Here is a 23,101-nt window from a genome sequence, read left to right as displayed (position 1 = left end):
ATAGTCCAAATCTTTGCTAAAAAATAAATAAATATGTGTGTATATAAAAATTAATTATAAATAAAATAAATATATATAATTATACACACACACACACACACACACACATATAGTGTATAATTATATATGTATATACATACAGTATATATATATATATATATACATACATATATATATATATACATACATATATATATATATTGGTATGTATATACCAATATATGTGTGTGTGTATGTGTATAATTATATATACATATATATAATTATACATTTGTATATATATATATACAAAATATTCAAATGTTTTGCTAAAAAATAAATGAATAAATATGTGTGTATATAAACAGAAATAATAAAATAAATAAATATATACACATACACACATTTATTTAATTATATTTATTTAACACAAAGTGTGACTATATTTCCTCCCCTCCACTGTGGAGTGTTAGAACGTCCGGCGGTCCTTGAAGGCAGCACGTCGCCCTGCCACAGCGTGATATCCTTCCGCGGGAGAAGCGCGCGGCCCTTCTTTCCTCCGACTCACAGGATGCGACCGGGCGGCGGAGCGACGACACGGTAACCGGTTCACCATCACTACCAGAGCTAACCGGGAACTCCCGCCTCATCCAGACCCGAGCAGACCCGCCCTGAGGCCGGTACCGACCGATACTAGAATCCTCTCAGAGAGCTGCGCAGCACCAGAACAGAACCAGAACCAGCAGCTAGACCCAGAGAGAGACCAGAGACCCGCCCGGGCCCAGAGAGAGAGCCGGGCCATGGAGCTCATCACCATCCTAGAGAAGACCGTCTCTCCAGGTCAATATCAGCCCACTAACCTACTAACCATTACACGACTCTCAGCCTGCCGCCCTGCCAGGCTCTGGTCCGGGGTGGTGGCTGCGCTGCGCTGCTAGCGGCTAGCAGCTAACAGCTAGCCGCTAGCAGCTAGCTCCGGTGAACCGGTGAAAGTTAGAAGGAGGGAAAAGCCTCGCTGGGTTAGCATTAGCATTAGCATGGTTAGCATTAGCATGGTTAGCATTAACATAATAGCATTAATGCTAACCATGCTAATGCTAACATGCTAGCGCTTCGGCCTCAGTCCTCGCAGGTCCCACTGGTTGGTGACTTCGCGCTCTGTCTCAACCTGTCTGTCTCTCAACCTGTCTGTCTCTCTCTCTCTCTCAGCCTGTCTGTCTCTCTCTCTGTCTCAACCTGTCTGTCTCTCTGTCTCAACCTGTCTGTCTCTGTCTCTCAGCCTGTCTGTCTCTCTCTCTGTCTCAACCTGTCTGTCTCTGTCTCAACCTGTCTGTCTCTGTCTCTCAGCCTGTCTCTCTCTCTCTGTCTCAACCTGTCTGTCTCTCTCTGTCTCAACCTGTCTGTCTCTGTCTCAACCTGTCTCTCTCTGTCTCTCAGCCTGTCTCTCTCTCTCTGTCTCAACCTGTCTGTCTCTCTCTGTCTCAACCTGTCTGTCTCTGTCTCAACCTGTCTGTCTCTCTCTCTCTGTCTCAACCTGTCTGTCTCTCTCTGTCTCAACCTGTCTGTCTCTCTCTGTCTCAACCTGTCTGTCTCTGTCTCTCAGCCTGTCTGTCTCTCTCTGTCTCAACCTGTCTGTCTCTCTCTGTCTCAACCTGTCTGTCTCTCTCTCTCTGTCTCAACCTGTCTGTCTCTCTCTCTCTGTCTCAACCTGTCTGTCTCTCTCTGTCTCAACCTGTCTGTCTCTCTCTCTCTCAACCTGTCTGTCTCTCTCTCTCTCAACCTGTCTGTCTCTCTCTCAACCTGTCTGTCTCTCTCTCTCTCAACCTGTCTGTCTCTCTCTCTCTCAACCTGTCTGTCTCTCTCTCTCTCAACCTGTCTGTCTCTCTCTCTCTCAACCTGTCTGTGTCTCTCTCTCTCAACCTGTCTGTGTCTCTCTCAACCTGTCTGTCTCTCTCTCTCTCAACCTGTCTGTCTCTCTCTCTCTCAACCTGTCTGTCTCTCTCTCTCTCTCTGTCTCAACCTGTCTGATCTCAGGTAGAGAGCAGTTCATCTGTCTCTAATCTCGTTGTCATGTTATATCTCTCTCTATATCTCTCTAGTAATAATAATACAGTGTGTATCTGACAGCAGCCGGTGAGCAGCAGAGACCCTCCATGCTGATGTAGCCTCTCTGCTAGCTGCTAGCTCGTTAGTTGCTAGCTCGCTAGCTGCTAGCTCGCTAGCTGCTAGCTCGCTAGCTGCTAGCTCGCTAGCAGCTAGCTCGCTAGCAGCTAGCTCGCTAGCAGCTAGCTCGTATCATTCATACTCCCGGCCGCTCCTCGGTGAGTCTCTCCGGGTTCACGGTGCTGTAGAGCCGCTGAGAGGAGAGAGCTCCTCCTGGTTGTTCTGTTAATCACCTCCCTCATCTTTAAACTGACTTGATGTTCTTTGAACCGGTTTCATGTTTGTCCCGAAAACTTTAGTTTCTGTCTCCAAACGTGTCCCGCTGGCCCGGCTAGTGCTAATGCTAATGCTACTGTTAGCATGCTAGCATTAGCACTAGCATGCTAGCCGAGGATGTGTGTGTTCCCGCTGCTAGCAGCACGTTGGAGCCTCGCCGTGTCTCCAGCTGATCAACCAGCTCTTATTAAACTGTGTTATTCCTCTTTAGAGGATTAAAGCAGAGAAGAACAGAATAACACCGTGTTACCGGAACAGAGGAGCAGCTGAACCGGTTTATGGATCACAGCAGAACCACCGAGCTGTTAACAGAACCACCGAGCTGTTAACAGAACCACCGAGCTGTTAACAGAACCTCTGATCTGTTAACAGAACCTCTGATCTGTTAACAGAACCTCTGATCTGTTAACAGAACCTCTGATCTGTTAACAGAACCTCTGATCTGTTAACAGAACCTCTGATCTGTTAACAGAACCTCTGATCTGTTAACAGAACCTCTGATCTGTTAACAGAACCTCTGATCTGTTAACAGAACCTCTGATCTGTTAACAGAACCTCTGAGCTGTTAGCAGAACCACCGAGCTGTTAGCAGAACCTCTGATCTGTTAGCAGAACCTCTGAGCTGTTAACAGAACCACCGAGCTGTTAGCAGAACCTCTGATCTGTTAGCAGAACCTCTGATCTGTTAACAGAACCTCTGATCTGTTAACAGAACCTCTGATCTGTTAACAGAACCTCAGAGCTGTTAGCAGAACCTCTGAGCTGTTAGCAGAACCTCTGATCTGTTAGCAGAACCTCTGAGCTGTTAGCAGAACCTCTGAGCTGTTAGCAGAACCTCAGAGCTGTTAGCAGAACCTCAGAGCTGTTAGCAGAACCTCTGAGCTGTTAGCAGAACCTCTGAGCTGTTAGCAGAACCTCCGAGCTGTTAACAGAACCTCCGAGCTGTTAGCTGATGGGCTAATGTTACTCTGAATAACCACTCTTCTCTCTCATCTCTCCCTCAGATCGGAATGAACTGGAGGCGGCACAGAAGTTTCTGGAGCAGGCGGCGATAGAGAACCTGGTTAGTATGGTGCTACTGGTGGTGATACTGGTGTTACTGGTGGAGGTGGGAGAATCTGACTGACCTGCTGCAGTCAGTCAGTGAGGCAGCAGCATGGATGGAACAGAGAGGAGCTCAGGACAGCTGGAGCCCGCCCTGCTGCCCCCCCCTCCATTAACACACACACACACAGCCTGCTAGAGTTAGCATTTCATGGAGGCAGCTGCACCCATCAGATGATCTGATGTGAGGCTGCAGATCAGTTCAAACCATTTCTCATGTTAAAATGAGACAAATCAAGTTTCACCTGATTTATTAGAGGTGGAGAAAAATGATTCTCTATGTATCCTGTTTTATTTATTTTATTTGTTTTATTTATTTTATTTTATTTTATTTTATTTTTACGATTTTGAAATAAGGGACCAGCTGCTGTGTTGGTCTGTGATGATAAATCATGCACCACGCTGACGTGTGATGTAAAAACCAACCACTTTTATCTGAGACCTCCACACTTCACTTGGTATCCAGTAGGGGCGGGAAACAAAACCGATTCACCTCTGTATCCTGATTCTTTTTTTATGATTTCTAACCAGATGTTTTAAAACCAGGATGGATATATCTGCTTCATCTGAGTCTATGTGGAGGTAGAAGGAAGTTACCGCTTTTATTGTGGTAGTCTGAGTAACGTGACGTCATATCCGTTCCGTATCCGTCAACCAAAACAAAGCTCAGAGAGTGTAAAACGTTGGAGGGTCGTCGTGGATACGACCTGCACCCTCACATGTTAAATCCAGCGTGGTAAACACTACACATCCAGTAAAGGATGGAAACACTTTGGGTTTCACACATTGACAGGAAAAGCAGAGCTAGACAGAGCGGAGCTAAAGCTGCATGCTAACGTCTAAAAAAAGCCAAAATATGTCTGAAAATAACTGAACAAAGTCAGAAAACAAGGCGAAATAAGACTGAAAGCAAAAAAATATTAAAAAGGCCGAAATATGTCCACAAAATGTCTGAAATATGTCACAAAAGAGGCTAAAGTATGTCAGAATTATGGCCCAAATAAAGGCCGAAATATGTGCGAAACAAATGCCTGAGAAATTAAAAAGAAAAGTGCAAAACAGTTAGCAGGAATGTTATGGTATGGCGGTAACGTTTAACATTTCTATACTAATAAAAGTGTTAAAATATACATTATTTACTAGGGATGCACCGATACCAGTATCGGTTATCGGGTTCGATACTGTACTCGTACACGCAAAACGGCTCCGATACAACGACACCGATACCACTTTACAGCAGCGTGACGTTAACCTCCCGTCACCATCTTTCGGGTCCTCACGCTCCACCTCCCTGATGTTGCGGGCGAGACGGGCCGGTGGTGCACCCGACCCCACTGGACCCGCGCGATAGACTCCTTGGTCCGTGTTTCAAGACGGGTCGGGTGGGTTGCCGACATCGCCACAGGCCCCTGGTGCCTTTTACGTGGGCCGTGGCACGATACGGTCGGAGCGCACTGAGGACAGTCCGCGCAGGGAGCCGTGAGCCCCGTGAGCCACCGACTCCCCAGCCTGCCGTGTGTCGCTCACACCCTCCAGCTGGCTGTTAACGAGGGTCTTTAGGCTCAGAGAAGTACTCGTATCGATACTCGGTATCGGAGAGTACCCAAATGGAAGTACTTGTACTCAGTCTGAAAAACAGTGGTATCGGTGCATCCTTATTATTTACCTTGTAAATGGATTTTAGATCGATATATGTCCCCCGTGAAGGAGAAATCGCTAAGTACCTATCAATGTAGTTGTATGGTAGGAATATAAATGGATACACCGGTGTGGTAGATGAACCGGTGCGTCTCTATTAACCGTCCTCATGGTGTGGTAGATGAACCGGTGTGTCTCTATTAACCGTCGTCATGGTGTGGTAGATGAACCGGTGCGTCTCTATTAACCGTCCTCATGGTGTGGTAGATGAACCGGTGTGTCTCTATTAACCGTCGTCATGGTGTGGTAGATGAACCGGTGCGTCTCTATTAACCGTCCTCATGGTGTGTTAGATGAACCGGTGCGTCTCTATTAACCGTCCTCATGGTGTGTTAGATGAACCGGTGCGTCTCTATTAACCGTCCTCATGGTGTGGTAGATGAACCGGTGTGTCTCTATTAACCGTCGTCATGGTGTGGTAGATGAACCGGTGCGTCTCTATTAACCGTCCTCATGGTGTGTTAGATGAACCGGTGCGTCTCTATTAACCGTCCTCATGGTGTGTTAGATGAACCGGTGCGTCTCTATTAACCGTCGTCATGGTGTGGTAGATGAACCGGTGTGTCTCTATTAACCGTCGTCATGGAGTGACGGAGTTAACGGAGAGAGATGATGTGATGTGTTAACTACAGGAGGAAGACGGAGCAGAGAGGAGAGAGTAGAGTAGAGTGGGTGTCGAGAGCTGCAGAGGAGGATGTTGATAGTCAGACACCAGAGAGCATCATGGGACATTTCTCACATCTGAAGCATGAAGCTGTAACATGATGTTTAGACTCAATACTGATGATATTTCTCACTAGTGTTTGGTTTATCCTCGGTAAAGGGCCACTTACTCACTTGTTCTGGAGTTCTCATCTTCATCACTGTCTGCGCTCTTCATCAGCTGCTATCTAGTGATTATTACACTCCACATTACGTTCTCATTTACCCAGGAGAACAGATTATTAGTTATTATGATTGTAATAATTATTATTATTATTGTTATTAATAACAGTATTTCTGTTTCCATGTGACGCAACGTTTAATGTTGGATGATCAGTCAGCTATCAAGTCACAGATCAATAACTACTCATCTTATTCTGTTTCCCTCCTCTTTTCCCTCTCCTCTCCTCCTCCCTCCTCACTTCTCCTCTCCTGTTCTCATCCCACCTTCTCTCCTCCTTCCTCCTCTCCTCTTCTCATCACACCTTCTCTCCTCCTCCCTCCTCTCTTCCCTTCTCCTCTCCTATTTTCCCTCCTCTGCTCCTCCCTCCTCACTTCTCCTCTCCTCTTCTCTTGTCCCTTCCTCTCCTCTCCTCTCCTCTCCTCTTGTCCATCCCTCTCTCCTTCCTCCCTCCCTCCTCTCTCTCTCTCTCTCTCCTCCCTCAGCCCACATTCCTGGTGGAGTTGTCCAAGGTGTTGGCTAACCCAGGGAACACTCAGGTGGCTCGTGTTGCTGCCGGTCTGCAGGTGAAGAACTCTCTGACCTCCAAAGACCCCGACGTGAAGACACAGTACCAGCAGAGATGGCTGGCCATCGACGCCAACGCTCGCCGCGAGATCAAGAACTACGTAAGGACTCTGAAACTGTCTTCACGCCGTTCATTCATCTGATGTTTGTACTGTCCTCACGTCCGTCCGTCTGTCTCTCCGTCCGGCAGGTTTTACAGACTCTGGGCACCGAGACGTACCGGCCCAGCTCGGCGTCGCAGTGCGTCGCCGGGATCGCCTGCGCAGAGATCCCCGTCAACCAGTGGCCCGAGCTGATCCCACAGCTGGTGGCCAACGTCACCGACCCCTCCAGCACCGAGCACATGAAGGAGTCCACGCTGGAGGCCATCGGATACATCTGCCAGGACATCGTGAGTCAGCACAATCCCACGCTAACCAAGCGTCCGTTCAGTCCAAGATCTCTGAAACACAGTTAATTCATGCCCTGATATTCACCCCGTTGACCCGGTTCTGGTTCTGGTTCCTTCAGGACCCAGAACAGCTGCAGGAGAACGCCAACCAGATCCTGACGGCCATCATCCAGGGCATGAGGAAGGAGGAGCCCAGTAACAACGTTAAACTGGCCGCTACCAACGCCCTGCTCAACTCTCTGGAGTTCACCAAAGCCAACTTCGACAAGGAGGTAACCACGCAGGACACCTCACTTCCTGTCGCTTCAGTGGAAAGTTTATTTTGTAGGAGTCGATGTAAAGATTCTTGTTGAGTTTTATTGTGAAACATCAGTTTGTGTTGTGTGTTTCAGACGGAGAGACACTTCATCATGCAGGTGGTGTGTGAAGCGACGCAGTGTCCCGACACCAGAGTGAGTAAACTCGTCCGTCTCGCCGTTAACCCTTTAATGACCGCGCCCTCCTGTCTGACGTGTGTTCATCCCTCTGCTGTGTGTTCAGGTGCGTGTGGCGGCCTTACAGAACCTAGTGAAGATCATGTCTCTGTACTATCAGTACATGGAGACCTACATGGGTCCAGCGCTGTTCGCCGTGAGTTCTTATTCTTCATCCAACAGTTAGAGTTTATTTAATCTGCCACACAGAGAAACGAGTATAAACCCACAGGATGCTTCAATTTAAATTACAAGTTTGACTTTAACTCTTCCTTCTTTAACTTCTTCTGTCTGCTCTCCCCTTCTTTCTGTGTTCCACTGCTTCCTCCTCTCAGATCACCATCGAGGCGATGAAGAGCGACATCGACGAGGTGGCCTTACAGGGCATCGAGTTCTGGTCCAATGTCTGTGACGAGGAGATGGACCTGGCCATCGAGGCCTCAGAGGTCTGTGTAAGCAGACTTTGTTACGTTAACAACCATTTCAGCTCCAGTTTGTTGAAACCCACCCCCCTGTGACTGTTGGTCTCTTCCTGTTTGCTCTCATCCAATGGCAGGCCTCGGAGCAGGGACGCCCCCCCGAGCACACCAGTAAATTCTACGCCAAAGGAGCCCTGCAGTACCTGGTCCCCATCCTGACCCAGACCCTCACCAAACAGGTTTCTGTTTGCTCTATTGACCTCTTGACCTTATAGACCCTTTAGTGATGATGTCATGATGAGGTCACGGTGTTAGCTGGAGGCTAACGCTAGCAGTGGGCTAACATTAACTGGAAGCTAACCAAAGGAAAGACTGGAGGCTAACACTAGCAGTGGGCTAACGCTAGCAGTGGGCTAACATTAGCTGGAGGCTAACGCTAGCAGTGGGCTAACATTAGCTGGAGGCTAATGCTAGCAGTGGGCTAACATTAGCTTGAGGCTAACGCTAGCAGTGGGCTAACATTAGCTTGAGGCCAACGCTAGCAGTGGGCTAACATTAACTGGAAGCTAACCAAAGGAAAGACTGGAGGCTAACGCTAGCAGTGGGCTAACATTAGCTGGAGGCTAACCAATGGAAAAACTGGAGGCTAACGCTAGCAGTGGGCTAACATTAGCTGGAGGCTAACCAAAGGAAAGACTGGAGGCTAACATTAGCTTGAGGCTAACGCTAGCAGTTGGCTAACATTAGCTGGAGGCTAACCAAAGGAAAGACTGGAGGCTAACATTAGCTTGAGGCTAACGCTAGCAGTTGGCTAACATTAGCTGGAGGCTAACGCTAGCAGTTGGCTAACATTAGCTGGAGGCTAACGCTAGCAGTTGGCTAACATTAGCTGGAGGCTAACCAAAGGAAAGACTGGAGGTTAATGCTGGAGGCTAACGCTGGCAACGGGCTAACATTAGCTGGAGGCTAACCAAAGGAAAGACTGGAGGCTAACGCTAGCAGTGGGCTAACATTAGCTGGAGGCTAACCAGCTGTATTTTGGTACCAGACCCGTCATGTGACCTTTGACTTTATTACTTTTTGCAGGACGAGAACGACGACGATGACGACTGGAACCCCTGTAAGGCGGCGGGTGTGTGTCTGATGCTGCTGGCGACCTGCTGCGAGGACGACGTGGTTCCTCACGTTCTGCCCTTCATCAAAGAACACATCAAACACCCAGACTGGCGCTACAGAGACGCCTCCGTCATGGCGTTCGGATCCATCCTGGAAGGACCCGAACTCAACCAGCTCAAACCCCTGGTCATTCAGGTCAGTCACTAACTAGTTAACCCCTGGTCATTCAGGTCAGTCACTAACTAGTTAACCCCTGGTCATTCAGGTCAGTCACTAACTAGTTAACCCCTGGTCATTCAGGTCAGTCACTAACTAGTTAACCCCTGGTCATTCAGGTCAGTCACTAACTAGTTAACCCCTGGTCATTCAGGTCAGTCACTAACTAGTTAACCCCTGGTCATTCAGGTCAGTCACTAACTAGTTAACCCCTGGTCATTCAGGTCAGTCACTAACTAGTTAACCCCTGGTCATTCAGGTCAGTCACTAACTAGTTAACCCCTGGTCATTCGGGTCAGTCACTAACTAGTTAACCCCTGGTCATTCGGGTCAGTCACTAACTAGTTAACCCCTGGTCATTCGGGTCAGTCACTAACTAGTTAACCCCTGGTCATTCGGGTCAGTCACTAACTAGTTAACCCCTGGTCATTCGGGTCAGTCACTAACTAGTTAACCCCTGGTCATTAGGGTCAGTCACTAACTAGTTAACCCCTGGTCATTCAAATCAGTCACTAACTAGTTAACCCCTGGTCATTCAAATCAGTCACTAACTAGTTAACCCCTGGTCATTCAGGTCAGTCACTAACTAGTTAACCCCTGGTCATTCAGGTAAGTCACTAACTAGTTAACCCCTGGTCGTTCAGATCAGTCACTAACTAGTTAACCCCTGGTCGTACGGGTCAGTCACTAACTAGTTAACCTCTGGTCGTACGGGTCAGTCACTAACTAGTTAACCTCTGGTCGTACGGGTCAGTCACTAACTAGTTAACCCCTGGTCGTACGGGTCAGTCACTAACTAGTTAACCCCTGGTCGTACGGGTCAGTCACTAACTAGTTAACCCCTGGTCATTCGGGTCAGTCATTAACTAGTTAACCCCTGGTCATTCGGGTCAGTCACTAACTAGTTAACCCCTGGTCATTCGGGTCAGTCACTAACTAGTTAACCCCTGGTCATTCGGGTCAGTCACTAACTAGTTAACCCCTGGTCATTCGGGTCAGTCACTAACTAGTTAACCCCTGGTCATTCGGGTCAGTCACTAACTAGTTAACCCCTGGTCATTCGGGTCAGTCACTAACTAGTTAACCCCTGGTCATTCAGGTAAGTCACTAACTAGTTAACCCCTGGTCGTTCAGATCAGTCACTAACTAGTTAACCCCTGGTCGTACGGGTCAGTCACTAACTAGTTAACCTCTGGTCGTACGGGTCAGTCACTAACTAGTTAACCTCTGGTCGTACGGGTCAGTCACTAACTAGTTAACCCCTGGTCGTACGGGTCAGTCACTAACTAGTTAACCTCTGGTCGTACGGGTCAGTCACTAACTAGTTAACCGGTGGTCCTGCAGGCGATGCCGACCCTGATCGAGCTGATGAAGGACCCCAGCGTGGTGGTGAGGGACACCACGGCGTGGACGGTGGGGAGGATCTGTGAGCTGCTGCCTGAAGCAGCCATCAACGAGGTGTACCTGGCCCCCCTGCTGCAGTGTCTGATCGAGGGCCTGGGGGCCGAGCCCCGAGTGGCCTCCAACGTCTGCTGGGTGAGCTGCGGGTCACGTGACATCACATATCTGGAGCCTGGTGGCTGCTGGGAAGATGAAGGTTAAGTGTAACTTCCTGTTTCCTGTCAGGCCTTCTCGTCTCTGGCTGAAGCAGCTTATGAAGCTACAGACGCTGCAGAGGACCAGGAGGAGCCCAGCACCTACTGTCTGTCCTCGTCCTTCGAGATCATCGTCCAGAAACTCCTGGAGACCACAGACAGGTAGAGGGGGGATCATTCTAATGATGATGATGATGGCGGTGATGATGATGATGATGATGTGTTTCCTGTGCAGACCCGACGGTCACCAGAACAACCTTCGCTCCGCTGCCTACGAGGCTCTGATGGAGATCGTGAAGAACAGTGCGAAGGATTGTTACCCGGCAGTCCAGAAGACCACGCTGGTCATCATGGAGCGGCTGCAGCAGGTCCTCCAGATGGAGGTCAGTCCACTCTTCATCATGCTCTCTCTTCATCACGCTCTCTCTTCATCACCTCTCTCTTCATCACGCTCTCTCTTCATCACCTCTCTCTTCATCACGCTCTCTCTTCATCACGCTCTCTTCATCACGCTCTCTTCATCACGCTCTCTTCATCACGCTCTCTCTTCATCACCCTCTCTCTTCATCACCTCTCTCTTCATCACGCTCTCTTCATCACGCTCTCTCTTCATCACGCTCTCTCTTCATCACGCTCTCTCTTCATCACCCTCTCTCTTCATCACCTCTCTCTTCATCTCTCTCTTCATCACCTCTCTTCATCACCTCTCTCTTCATCACCTCTCTCTTCATCACCTCTCTTCATCACGCTCTCTCTTCATCACGCTCTCTTCATCACGCTCTCTTCATCACGCTCTCTTCATCACGCTCTCTCTTCATCACGCTCTCTCTTCATCACGCTCTCTCTTCATCACCCTCTCTCTTCATCACCTCTCTCTTCATCACCTCTCTTCATCACGCTCTCTTCATCACCCTCTCTCTTCATCACCTCTCTCTTCATCACGCTCTCTTCATCACGCTCTCTTCATCACGCTCTCTCTTCATCACGCTCTCTCTTCATCACCTCTCTCTTCATCACGCTCTCTCTTCATCACGCTCTCTCTTCATCACCCTCTCTCTTCATCACCTCTCTCTTCATCACCCTCTCTCTTCATCACGCTCTCTCTTCATCACCCTCTCTCTTCATCACCTCTCTCTTCATCACCCTCTCTCTCCATCACGCTCTCTCTTCATCACCTCTCTCTTCATCACCCTCTCTCTTCATCACGCTCTCTCTTCATCACCTCTCTCTTCATCACCCTCTCTCTTCATCACCTCTCTCTTCATCACGCTCTCTCTTCATCACCTCTCTCTTCATCACGCTCTCTCTTCATCACCTCTCTCTTCATCACGCTCTCTTCATCACGCTCTCTCTTCATCACGCTCTCTCTTCATCACCCTCTCTCTTCATCACCTCTCTCTTCATCACCCTCTCTCTTCATCACCCTCTCTCTTCATCACCTCTCTCTTCATCATCTCTCTTCATCATCTCTCTTCATCACCTCTCTTCATCATCTCTCTCTTCATCACCTCTCTTCATCACCCTCTCTCTTCATCACCCTCTCTCTTCATCACCCTCTCTCCATCACCTCTCTCTTCATCATCTCTCTCTTCATCACCTCTCTCTTCATCATCTCTCTCTTCATCACCTCTCTTCATCACCTCTCTCTTCATCACCTCTCTCTTCATCATCTCTCTCTTCATCACCTCTCTTCATCACCTCTCTCTTCATCACCTCTCTCTTCATCATCTCTCTCTTCATCACCTCTCTCTTCATCATCTCTCCATCACCTCTCTTCATCACCTCTCTCTTCATCACCTCTCTCTTCATCACCTCTCTCTTCATCACCCTCTCTCTTCATCACCTCTCCATCATCTCTCTCTTCATCACCTCTCTTCATCACCTCTCTCTTCATCACCTCTCTTCATCACCTCTCTCTTCATCACCTCTCTCTTCATCACCTCTCTCTTCATCACGCTCTCTCTTCATCACCTCTCTTCATCACCTCTCTCTTCATCACCCTCTCTCTTCATCACCTCTCTCTCTTCATCACCTCTCTCTCTTCATCACCTCTCTCTCTTCATCACCTCTCATCACGCTCTCTCTTCATCACGCTCTCTCTTCATCACCTCTCTCTTCATCACCCCTCTCTTCATCACGCTCTCTCTTCATCACGCCTCTCTCTCTTCATCACCTCTCATCACGCTCTCTCTTCATCACCTCTCTCTTCATCACCTCTCTCTTCATCACCTCTCTCTTCATCACCTCTCTCTTCATCACCCTCTCTCTTCATCACGCTCTCTCTTCATCACCTCTCTCTTCATCACCTCTCTCTTCATCACCTCTCTCTTCATCACCTCTCTTCATCACCTCTCTCTTCATCACGCTCTCTCTTCATCACCTCTCTCTTCATCACGCTCTCTCTTCATCACCCTCTCTCTTCATCACGCTCTCTCTTCATCACCTCTCTCTTCATCACCTCTCTCTTCATCACACTCTCTCTTCATCACACTCTCTCTTCATCACGCTATATACATGAACCCGTGTTGGTCTGTGATGATAAATCATGCACCACGCTGACGTGTGATGTAAAAACCAACCACGTTATCTGAGACCTCCACACTTCCTCACTCGCTCTCACTTCCTGTTTAACGACTTCCTGTAGCGTTCACTTCCCAGCTGTGTAATGATGTCACTTCCTGTGTGTCCCCAGTCTCACATCCAGAGCACCTCAGACAGAATCCAGTTCAACGACCTGCAGTCGCTGCTGTGCGCCACCCTACAGGTAAAGCCCCCACACCTGAGCAGACATCGCGCTCTTACTTTGGTAAAGTCCCTGGCGTCGTGTTCATGCCTTTATTGTGACGGTGCGAGTGTTTCCTGTGTGCGTTGTTGCAGAACGTGCTGCGTAAAGTGCAGCATCAGGACGCCCTACAGATCTCCGACGTGGTAATGGCGTCTCTGCTGAGGATGTTTCAGAGCACCGCCGGCTCCGGGGGGGTCCAGGAGGACGCTCTGATGGCCGTGTCCACGCTGGTGGAAGGTAGAACCACAGAAGAAGAAACGCACGCACATCACTGTCAGGACGGACGAGACGCCTTGTTGACTGTTGGTCTGTGTTTCAGTTCTGGGCGCCGACTTCCAGAAATACATGGATGCCTTCAAGCCCTTCCTGGGGATCGGACTGAAGAACTACGCCGAGTATCAGGTACGCCTCCACCTTAACTACGCCCGGTATCGGGTACGCCTCCACCTTAAACTGTTGTGGTCCAGTGAACCAGGCGACCGGCTGCTGCTAATGTGTTGGTCTGTGATGATAAATCATGCACCACGCTGAAGTGTGATGTAAAAACCAACCACGTTATCTGAGACCTCCACGCCAACAGCTGCACGCTAACTCCGTCACGGACAGCAAACGTTATAGTGTGGCGGTGGAGCCGGCCGTCGCTCTCGTCTGTAGAGGACTGACTTACTCTCAGTGGTGCTCAGCTGATGATACTGATGATGATGATGATGATACTGATATTGATGATGATGTTGCAGGTGTGTCTGGCGGCGGTGGGTCTGGTGTGTGACCTGTGCAGAGCTCTGATGTCCAACATCCTGCCTTTCTGTGACGAGATCATGCAGCTGCTGCTGGAGAACCTCGGGGTGAGGAAGAGGAGGAGGAGGAGGAAGAGTCTGTCTGTGTTGATGTGTTGGTCTGTGATGATAAATCATGCACCACGCTGACGTGTGATGTAAAAACCAACCACTTTTATCTGAGACCTACACACTTCACTTCCTGTCTGTCTTTAGTTCTCACTTCCTGTTTAATGACTTCCTGTAGCTGGGATCAATAAATAGGGTGCGTTAACAGTAAAGTAAATTAGAGACTCCTGATGCCGTGACTACAGGTAACCCTCGCCGCTACGGGCAGATGTTCCTCAGAGATTGTAACTTTAATATTTCGGTCCTTTTATTTATTTTATAGATCAAACGTTGAATTGTAATATTGAATTGATAAAGAGACTGATGATCTGATGAATCCGTATTAATGATAAGAACGTCCGGCGTCAGAGAGCTGCTGGTGTGTCCGTCTTTGTCCAGTGACGTCTGTCTCTCTGTGCAGAACGAGAACGTCCATCGGTCGGTGAAGCCTCAGATCCTGTCGGCGTTCGGCGACATCGCTCTGGCCATCGGAGGAGAGTTCAAGAAGTACCTGGACATCGTCCTGGACACGCTGCAGCAGGCCTCCCAGGCTCAGGTGGACAAGGTAAACGCCACGCTCAGGACATCGTAACCATGGTGATGGGACAGGAGGTTACCAGGGGCGTGAAAAACATACTGTTTGTTATACGGTCTGTTATACGCAGCGACGGTCTGTTATACGCAGCGACGGTCTGTTATACATAGCGACGGTCTGTTATACGCAGCGACGGTCTGTTATACATAGCAACGGTCTGTTATACGCAGCGACGGTCTGTTATACGCAGCGACGGTCTGTTATACATAGCGACGGTCTGTTATACGCAGCGACGGTCTGTTATACGCAGCGACGGTCTGTTATACATAGCAACGATCTGTTATACGTAGCGACGGTCTGTTATACGTAGCGACGGTCTGTTATACGTAGCGACGGTCTGTTATACATAGCAACGATCTGTTATACGCAGCGACGGTCTGTTATACGCAGCGACGGTCTGTTATACGCAGCGACGGTCTGTTATACGCAGCGACGGTCTGTTATACGCAGCGACGGTCTGTTATACATAGCAACGGTCTGTTATACGTAGCAACGGTCTGTTATACATAGCAACGATCTGTTATACGTAGCGACGGTCTGTTATACATAGCAACGGTCTGTTATACGTAGCGACGGTCTGTTATACGTAGCGACGGTCTGTTATACGTAGCGACGGTCTGTTATACGCAGCGACGGTCTGTTATACGCAGCGACGGTCTGTTATACGTAGCGACGGTCTGTTATACATAGCAACGATCTGTTATACGTAGCGACGGTCTGTTATACGTAGCGACGGTCTGTTATACGCAGCGACGGTCTGTTATACGCAGCGACGGTCTGTTATACGTAGCGACGGTCTGTTATACATAGCAACGATCTGTTATACGTAGCGACGGTCTGTTATACGCAGCGACGGTCTGTTATACGTAGCTCTCATGCAGTCTGGTTCACATCTGGATAGATGGAGGACAGATGTGTGTCTGGTCTGTGATGATAAATCATGCACCACTCTGACAGAGTGATGGAAACACAACCACAGTATCTGAGACCAGCACACCCAGTACAGAGTCCCTCATAGAGACCAGCACACCCAGTACAGAGTCCCTCATAGAGACCAGCACACCCAGTACAGAGTCCCTCATAGAGACCAGCACACCCAGTACAGAGTCCCTCATAGAGACCAGCACACCCAGTACAGAGTCCCTCATAGAGACCAGCACACCCAGTACAGAGTCCCTCATAGAGACCAGCACACCCAGTACAGAGTCCCTCATAGAGACCAGCACACCCAGTACAGAGTCCCTCATAGAGACCAGCACACCCAGTACAGAGTCCCACATAGAGACCAGCACACCCAGTACAGAGTCCCTCATAGAGATGCTAATAATTAACTGTTTAACCGATTAACATTATCGGTTAAAACGGTTCAAATTAATATTAATTGATTAAAAATTAATCCATTTTTAATCAATTAAAAGAGAAAAACTTGTCACTTTAAGGAGAAAAGCTGGTCCACCTTAAGAGTCCACCTTAAGAGTCCACCTAGTGGGAATAAAATCAGGGGAGAGTTATGGCGCGCTCCCGTGACTTAATGTGTGTAACTGAGTGTGTTAATGTGTGTGTGTGTTACCATATGTGTGTGTTAATGTGTGTGTGTTAATGTGTGTGTTTGTTCAGACGGACTACGACATGGTGGACTACCTGAACGAGTTGAGGGAGGGCTGTCTGGAGGCGTACACCGGGATCATCCAGGGCCTGAAGGGGGACCAGGAGAACGTTCACCGTAAGTGATCACATGATCACACACACACACACGACGGCGGTTCCTCTTCCTGACTGCAGTGGATCAGGAGGATTTTACGCCGTCGCAGATGAACGAGTCTGTTTCACCCAGAGAGCCGCAGGCCGCCGCCCGCTCACTGCTTCCTGGTTTTGCGAGACTCAACAAAATAAAAATAAAACAAAGTGCTGGTTTTAAAACTGAAGATTTCATCTGCTGCTTCTGAAGTCTTTATTCTCCTCCTCTTCCTCCCTCCTCCTCCTCCTCCTCTCTCCTCTTCCTCCTCCTCTCTCCTCCTCCTCCTCCTCTTCCTCCCTCCTCCTCCTCTCTCCTCTTCCTCCTCCTCTCTCCTCCTCCTCCTCTTCCTCCCTCCTCCTCCTCTCTCCTCTTCCTCCTCCTCTCTCCTCCTCCTCCTCTTCCTCCCTCCTCCTCTCTCCTCTTCCTCCTCTTCTTCTTCCCTCCTCCTCTTCCTCCTCTTCTTCCTCCCTCCTCCTCCTCTCTCCTCTTCCTCCTCTTCTTCCTCCCTCCTCCTCCTCTCTCCTCTTCCTTCCTCTTCCTCCTCTTCTTCCTCGTCTCTCCTCTTCCTCCTCTTCTTCCTCCCTCCTCCTCCTCTCTCCTCCTCCTCTTCCCTACCTCCTCCTCTTCCTCCTCTTCTTCCTCCCTCCTCTTCCTCCTCCTCCTCCTCTCTCCTCCTCCTCCTCTTCCCTACCTCCTCCTCTTCCTCCCTAACTCCTCCTCTCTCCTCTTCCTCCTCCTCTTCCTCCCTCCTCCTCCTCTCTCCTCTTCCTCCTCTTCTTCTTCCCTCCTCCTCGTCTCTCTTCCTCCTCTTCTTCCTCCCTCCTCCTCCTCTCTCCTCCTCTTCCCTACCTCCTCCTCTTCCTCCCTACCTCCTCCTCTCCTCTTCCTCCTCCTCTCTCCTCTTCCTCTTCTTCCTCCCTCCTCCTCCTCTCTCCTCTTCCTCCTCTTCTTCCTCGTCTCTCCTCTTCCTCCTCTTCTTCCTCCCTCCTCCTCCTCTCTCCTCCTCCTCTTCCCTACCTCCTCCTCTTCCTCCCTCCTCCTCCTCCTCCTCTTCCCTACCTCCTCCTCTTCCTCCCTAACTCCTCCTCTCTCCTCTTCCTCCTCCTCTTCCTCCCTCCTCCTCCTCTCTCCTCTTCCTCTTCTTCCTCCCTCCTCCTCCTCTCTCCTCTTCCTCCTCTTCTTCCTCGTCTCTCCTCTTCCTCCTTCTTCCCTCCTCCTCGTCTCTCCTCTTCCTCCCTCCTCCTCCTCTCCTCCTCCTCTTCCCTACCTCCTCCTCTTCCTCCCTCCTCCTCCTCCGCTTCCCTACCTCCTCCTCTTCCTCCCTAACTCCTCCTCTTCCTCCCTCCTCCTCCTCTCTCCTCTTCCTCTTCTTCCTCCCTCCTCCTCCTCTCTCCTCTTCCTCCTCTTCTTCCTCGTCTCTCCTCTTCCTCCTCTTCTTCCTCCTCCTCTCTCCTCCTCCTCTTCCCTACCTCCTCCTCTTCCTCCCTCCTCCTCCTCCTCTTCCCTACCTCCTCCTCTTCCTCCCTAACTCCTCCTCTTCCTCCCTAACTCCTCCTCTCTCCTCTTCCTCCTCCTCCTCCTCTTCCTCCCTCCTCCTCCTCTCTCCTCTTCCTCTTCTTCCTCCCTCCTCCTCCTCTCTCCTCTTCCTCCTCTTCTTCCTCGTCTCTCCTCTTCCTCCTCTTCTTCTTCCCTCCTCGTCTCTCCTCTTCCTCCTCTTCTTCCTCCCTCCTCCTCCTCTCTCCTCTTCCTCCTCCTCTTATTCCTCCCTGCCTCCTCCTCTTCCTCCCCCTGTAGCTGATGTGATGTTGGTGCAGCCTCGGGTGGAGTTCATCCTCTCCTTCATCCATCACATAGCTGAGGATGAAGATCACTCTGATGGAGTGGTGGCCAACGCTGCCGGACTCATCGGGTAAGGAGGGGGGGGGGGTTGATTGACAGCTCTGTTGATCCAGCTGACCAGGGTCCTGATAGGCCGAGCTAAGCTAGCTAAGTAGCCTTGCGTCCGACCAGCGGGCCGGTGACCAGCGGCAGCGCTGTAAAGATAAACTGAGGGCGTATAAATCTGTGGATGTCTCTAGTTAACTATCCTTCAGTAAAGTCAGTCACAAAGAGAGTCGGACAACATCAGAGAAGCGTTTCAGAGACGGAGAGAAAGGGATGCTAATAGTTTAGCCTTCTGCTAACAGCAGCTAACGGCTCACGTTAGCTGCTGTTAGCAGAAGGCTAAACTATTAGCATCATTTCCTCTCCGTCTCTGAAACGCTTCTCTGATATTGTAGCTCTAGAGCTCCAATCACAGTTACTCATCTCTAATGTCTGTGAGATCTGGATTCAGACAACAACACAGAGGACATTTAGATGTGGAGCTTTAGCCCACTGCTAGCGTTAGCCTCCAGCTAATGTTAGCCCACTGCTAGCGTTAGCCTCCAGCTAATGTTAGCCCACTGCTAGCGTTAGCCTCCAGCTAATGTTAGCCCACTGCTAGTGTTAGCCTCCAGCTAATGTTAGCCCACTGCTAGAGTTAGCCTCCAGCTAATGTTAGCCCACTGCTAGCGTTAGCCTCCAGCTAATGTTAGCCCACTGCTAACGTTAGCCTCCAGTCTTTCCTTTGTTTAGCCTCCAGCTAATGCTAGCCCACTGCTAGCGTTAGCCTCCAGCTAATGTTAGCCCACTGCTAGAGTTAGCCTCCAGCTAATGTTAGCCCACAGCTAATGTTAGCCCACTGCTAGCGTTAGCCTCCAGCTAATGTTAGCCCACTGCTAGCGTTAGCCTCCAGCTAACACTGACATCATCACTAAACGGGCCTATCTCTGTGTAGATATTAATAAAAACAGTGATTGTGATAATCAGGTGGTTATTTAAGGGATAACGTACAGCTAGCTAGTGCGCCATTGTTGTGAGATAAACCCATTCATGGCGATGCCCCATCGACCAATCAGAATGGAGGATTCAACAAAGCCGTTAATAACCACTAATGAAAACCTGCTTATTAATATTAGAGCCCCTAAATGTTCCACTCTGGTCCTTTAATATCTCTGATCTGGATCACTGGACTATTGACCTGTTGCCATGGTGACCGGTAGTGTCAGTGGTTCACATCTGGATAGATGGAGGACAGATGTGTGTCTGGTCTGTGATGATAACTCATGCACCACTCTGACAGCGTGATGGAAACACAACCACAGTATCTGAGACCAGCACACCCAGTACAACGGACCGTTAGCTCGTAGGCTAACAGCAAACATGACGTCATCTCTGAAGGAGTGTAGTCAGTAAACGGTTTTAACCCTTTAATCTTAATGATTCATGTGTTCATGTTTAATACGACCTGATCACGCCGGCTCATCCGTTTCTCTTCATTTGTTTAGTTTCTTTCACATTAAAAGCCTCAGTGTTGTTTGTTGATGTCTGTTTTCTTTCTCTCGCTCTGTGTGTGTGTGTGTGTGTGTGTGTGTGTGTGTGTGTGTTCAGCGACCTGTGCACGGCGTTCGGTAAAGACGTGATGAAGCTGGTGGAGGTTCGTCCGCTCATCAACGACCTGCTGACGGAGGGTCGACGCTCCAAAACCAACAAGACCAAGACGCTCGCCACCTGGGCCACCAAGGAGCTCCGCAAGCTCAAGAGCCAGGCCTGGTCAGACCCCAACGCACACACACGCAAACACATGCACACGCACACACACCAATATATACACACACACACACACACACACACACACTGAAACACACACTCTGGCGTCGTCACGATGCCAAAATTGTGACTGATCCGATACTCCGCCTAAATATCTGGATACTGAAACGATACTGCAGCTAAAACCAGAGGTCAGCAACCTGCGTCTCTTCAGCTCCTCTCCAGCGGCTCTCTGTGGATTATTAAACATAGAAATGAATAACTGTTCTTTGTTTACATTTTCATGTTTATTGATCCTAGGTCCATGGTTCAACGGTACGACGGAGTATTAGGAACACATTGAGGGAAAATACATCTGAGATTTACAGAATAAAGTCATAATATTATAAATAGTAATTTTACGTGTTTTCTTTTTTTCTCATAAAGTTATGACTTTATTGTGTAAATCTCAGATGTGTTTTCCCTCAATGTGGCCCTAATACTCCGTAGTACATTGTCTCTTTGGCCCTCACTGCATTAGACTGATATTCTATATACTTAGACTATAAACTGAGTTACCTTCATCACAATGATCACATATTTTGTGGCTCCAGACAGATTTCTTTATTTTTTCTGCCTAAAATGTCTCCGATATTAAAGGTCGTGAGTAATAGACGACTGAACATGGAACTTAGATTTTATTTTTATTAATTAGAAATGTAAAAATGTATGAATTGAAATGTTTCCTGTTTGTGTTCCTCCTGCTGACGGTTTCTCCTCCTCTTCAGATCGCTGCCGGTTGGGGATGAAGAGCGAGAGCGAGATTTGAGAGAGACGGACATCAGTGAACAACGAGGACAAACTGCCCCACTGGAATTAACTCTTCTGTCTTTGTCGCGAGCGTCCGGTCGAAGCAGAAGTCGAGTGACGTGAGATGAGTGTGAGAGAGAGACGTGTGAGCGAGCGAGAGACGATGACATCACACCACCTTCAGTTCCAGCAGGCGACCCCCCCCCACCCTCCCCACCTCTTCCTGGACGGCCTGTGGACTGGACTCTGACTCCCCCCTCCACCCCCCCCTAATCAAAACAAACTCACCTCCGAGCCCTCCTCCCACAATCCACCTCTCTCGCCGTAGCCGGGCTCTCCTGCTACATCACGATGACGTCACCGACCCGCCGCCGCCCCTCGAGCCGGGGGAGGAGGTGGGAGGAGGAGGGGAAATAGATACAAACACGACGATGAAAATAAAAGACTTTTGTGGAATCAAAGATAAAAACCGAGCGGACTTTGTGGACTTCTGTGGAAAACTTTAGATTTTTGTTGCTCTTATTTTTCTTCTTCTTCTTCGGAGCACTGAAACAGCGGCGGAGGTCTGACGGACACGAACGCCTCCATCCGCGGTGCTCGGCGCTCTTATCCAAACAACAACAACAACAGCACTAAATTCCTACAAAATAAAAGTAATCCTCCGAGGAGCGAGTGCCAAATGGAAAATAGTTAAGCGGAAAATAAAAGGAGTGGAAGTGAGCTGCTGGTGAAGCGTTTCAGTTTTTATTTCCCCGCTGCACTTGGTTTGGGAGAAGGGTCACTCACCATTTTTGCTTGTTTAAAAAAGAAATTCAGAGAATTGAAGACGTTTGTATAAGGTTATATTTTTCCATTGCTATGATGAAAATAAAGTAAAAAAAAACAAAAACAATAAAATGATGTGAAACATTCCCCGAGCGCTTCTGGTGATTTCGGTCTTTTCTGTCGTCTGTCGGACTGACGAGATGTTTCGGACTATGAAGCTGTTGGTTCGTCGACTCGACGCCACGAAGAACCCGGATTCTTTTCTTGTTCTGTTTTTTAAACTCACTTCATGGCTTGTTTGGTAGCAGCAGCTCGGCGGCCGCTCCTCACCGCCGACGGCGAGCTCTGTTGGGACGTTTGTACTTTGTGGGCTGCAGAAACCTGCGAGCACGCTCGGTGCCGTCTGTCCGCCTCGGCTCCGGTCTGATCGCTTCACTTTCAGCCTCCTAACCGCCATTAAACACGACGACTGGGATCTACGTCTCACCTGTAGATCAACATGTCAGGTGCTCTTGGGAAACGGAAAGCAAACAGGAAGTCAATCCAGACGCCCCGACCTCTCAGAGCGTATTATTAAAGGTCTGTTATTATAGCAGCTAAATGGTTAAAGACGTTGACCTGTTTGGACCGCTGTAGTTCTTCGTTGGAGCTGCCCGTTGGTCCAAACATGGTGGCGTTTCTAATGATTTAACCGCCACAATAAAGGCGTTTTAATTTTTCCTTCCTCGTTGCCTGTTGTTCTGAGGCTTTGAGGTGTCTGGCTTGACTTCCTGTTTACAAACCACTTCCTGTAACTAAAGTGGAAGTCGTCTCATAAAGAAATCAAGTTTTCCTTGAGTTGAAAGTGAAGTGTTTACAGCTTCGGAGAGCTTTTATTTTGTAGAGGTGCGGCAGCCGTAGGGAGGACGCACTTCCTGTGTTGACATGATGAACCTGACGACTCGATTATTACTGAACATGTGAATCATTAAAGCCGATCTGCTTTTTATTTCATATTCAACTTTAGTGAACTAATAAAGTCTATATTGTACTGAA

General features: G+C 49.0%; 1 protein-coding gene, 1 long non-coding RNA gene and 1 other non-coding gene across 5 annotated transcripts; 2 read left to right on the top strand and 1 right to left on the bottom strand.

Annotated features, from left to right (window-relative positions):
• Positions 1–469: 469 nt before the first annotated feature.
• kpnb1 (karyopherin (importin) beta 1) lies at positions 470–23,101 on the top strand. Of its 3 annotated transcripts, none has more exons than XM_074657169.1 (22): positions 472–819; positions 3,423–3,481; positions 6,589–6,771; positions 6,861–7,061; positions 7,181–7,333; positions 7,454–7,513; positions 7,602–7,691; positions 7,870–7,986; positions 8,091–8,192; positions 9,040–9,264; positions 10,630–10,821; positions 10,912–11,042; positions 11,116–11,263; positions 13,573–13,644; positions 13,758–13,902; positions 13,985–14,067; positions 14,403–14,510; positions 14,971–15,114; positions 16,762–16,867; positions 18,677–18,791; positions 20,354–20,515; positions 21,280–23,101. In XM_074657169.1, coding segments are annotated over exons 1-22 (2,637 nt in total). In that variant the 5' UTR covers positions 472–779; the 3' UTR covers positions 21,281–23,101. The 3 variants fall into 3 exon arrangements, with proteins under 3 accessions (XP_074513272.1, XP_074513270.1, XP_074513271.1); XM_074657170.1 differs by having other exon boundaries at positions 473–819; positions 7,870–7,980; XM_074657171.1 differs by lacking the exons at positions 20,354–20,515; positions 21,280–23,101 and having other exon boundaries at positions 470–819; positions 18,677–18,810.
• On the top strand, positions 16,899–17,034 carry LOC141781665 (small nucleolar RNA SNORA79). Its single transcript, XR_012596926.1, has one exon. It is a non-coding gene; the product is annotated as a small nucleolar RNA SNORA79 (small nucleolar RNA).
• LOC141781422 (uncharacterized) lies at positions 17,335–17,666 on the bottom strand. Its single transcript, XR_012596868.1, has 2 exons — positions 17,574–17,666; positions 17,335–17,391 (listed from the first exon to the last, which is right to left on the bottom strand). It is a non-coding gene; the product is annotated as an uncharacterized LOC141781422 (long non-coding RNA).

The sequence above is a fragment of the Sebastes fasciatus genome, chromosome 13, assembly GCF_043250625.1.
Source record: "Sebastes fasciatus isolate fSebFas1 chromosome 13, fSebFas1.pri, whole genome shotgun sequence".
NCBI classification, from domain to species: Eukaryota; Metazoa; Chordata; class Actinopteri; order Perciformes; family Sebastidae; genus Sebastes; species Sebastes fasciatus.
Note: the sequence above shows the minus strand (reverse complement) of the source record. Positions and strands in the feature narration are given on the sequence as shown.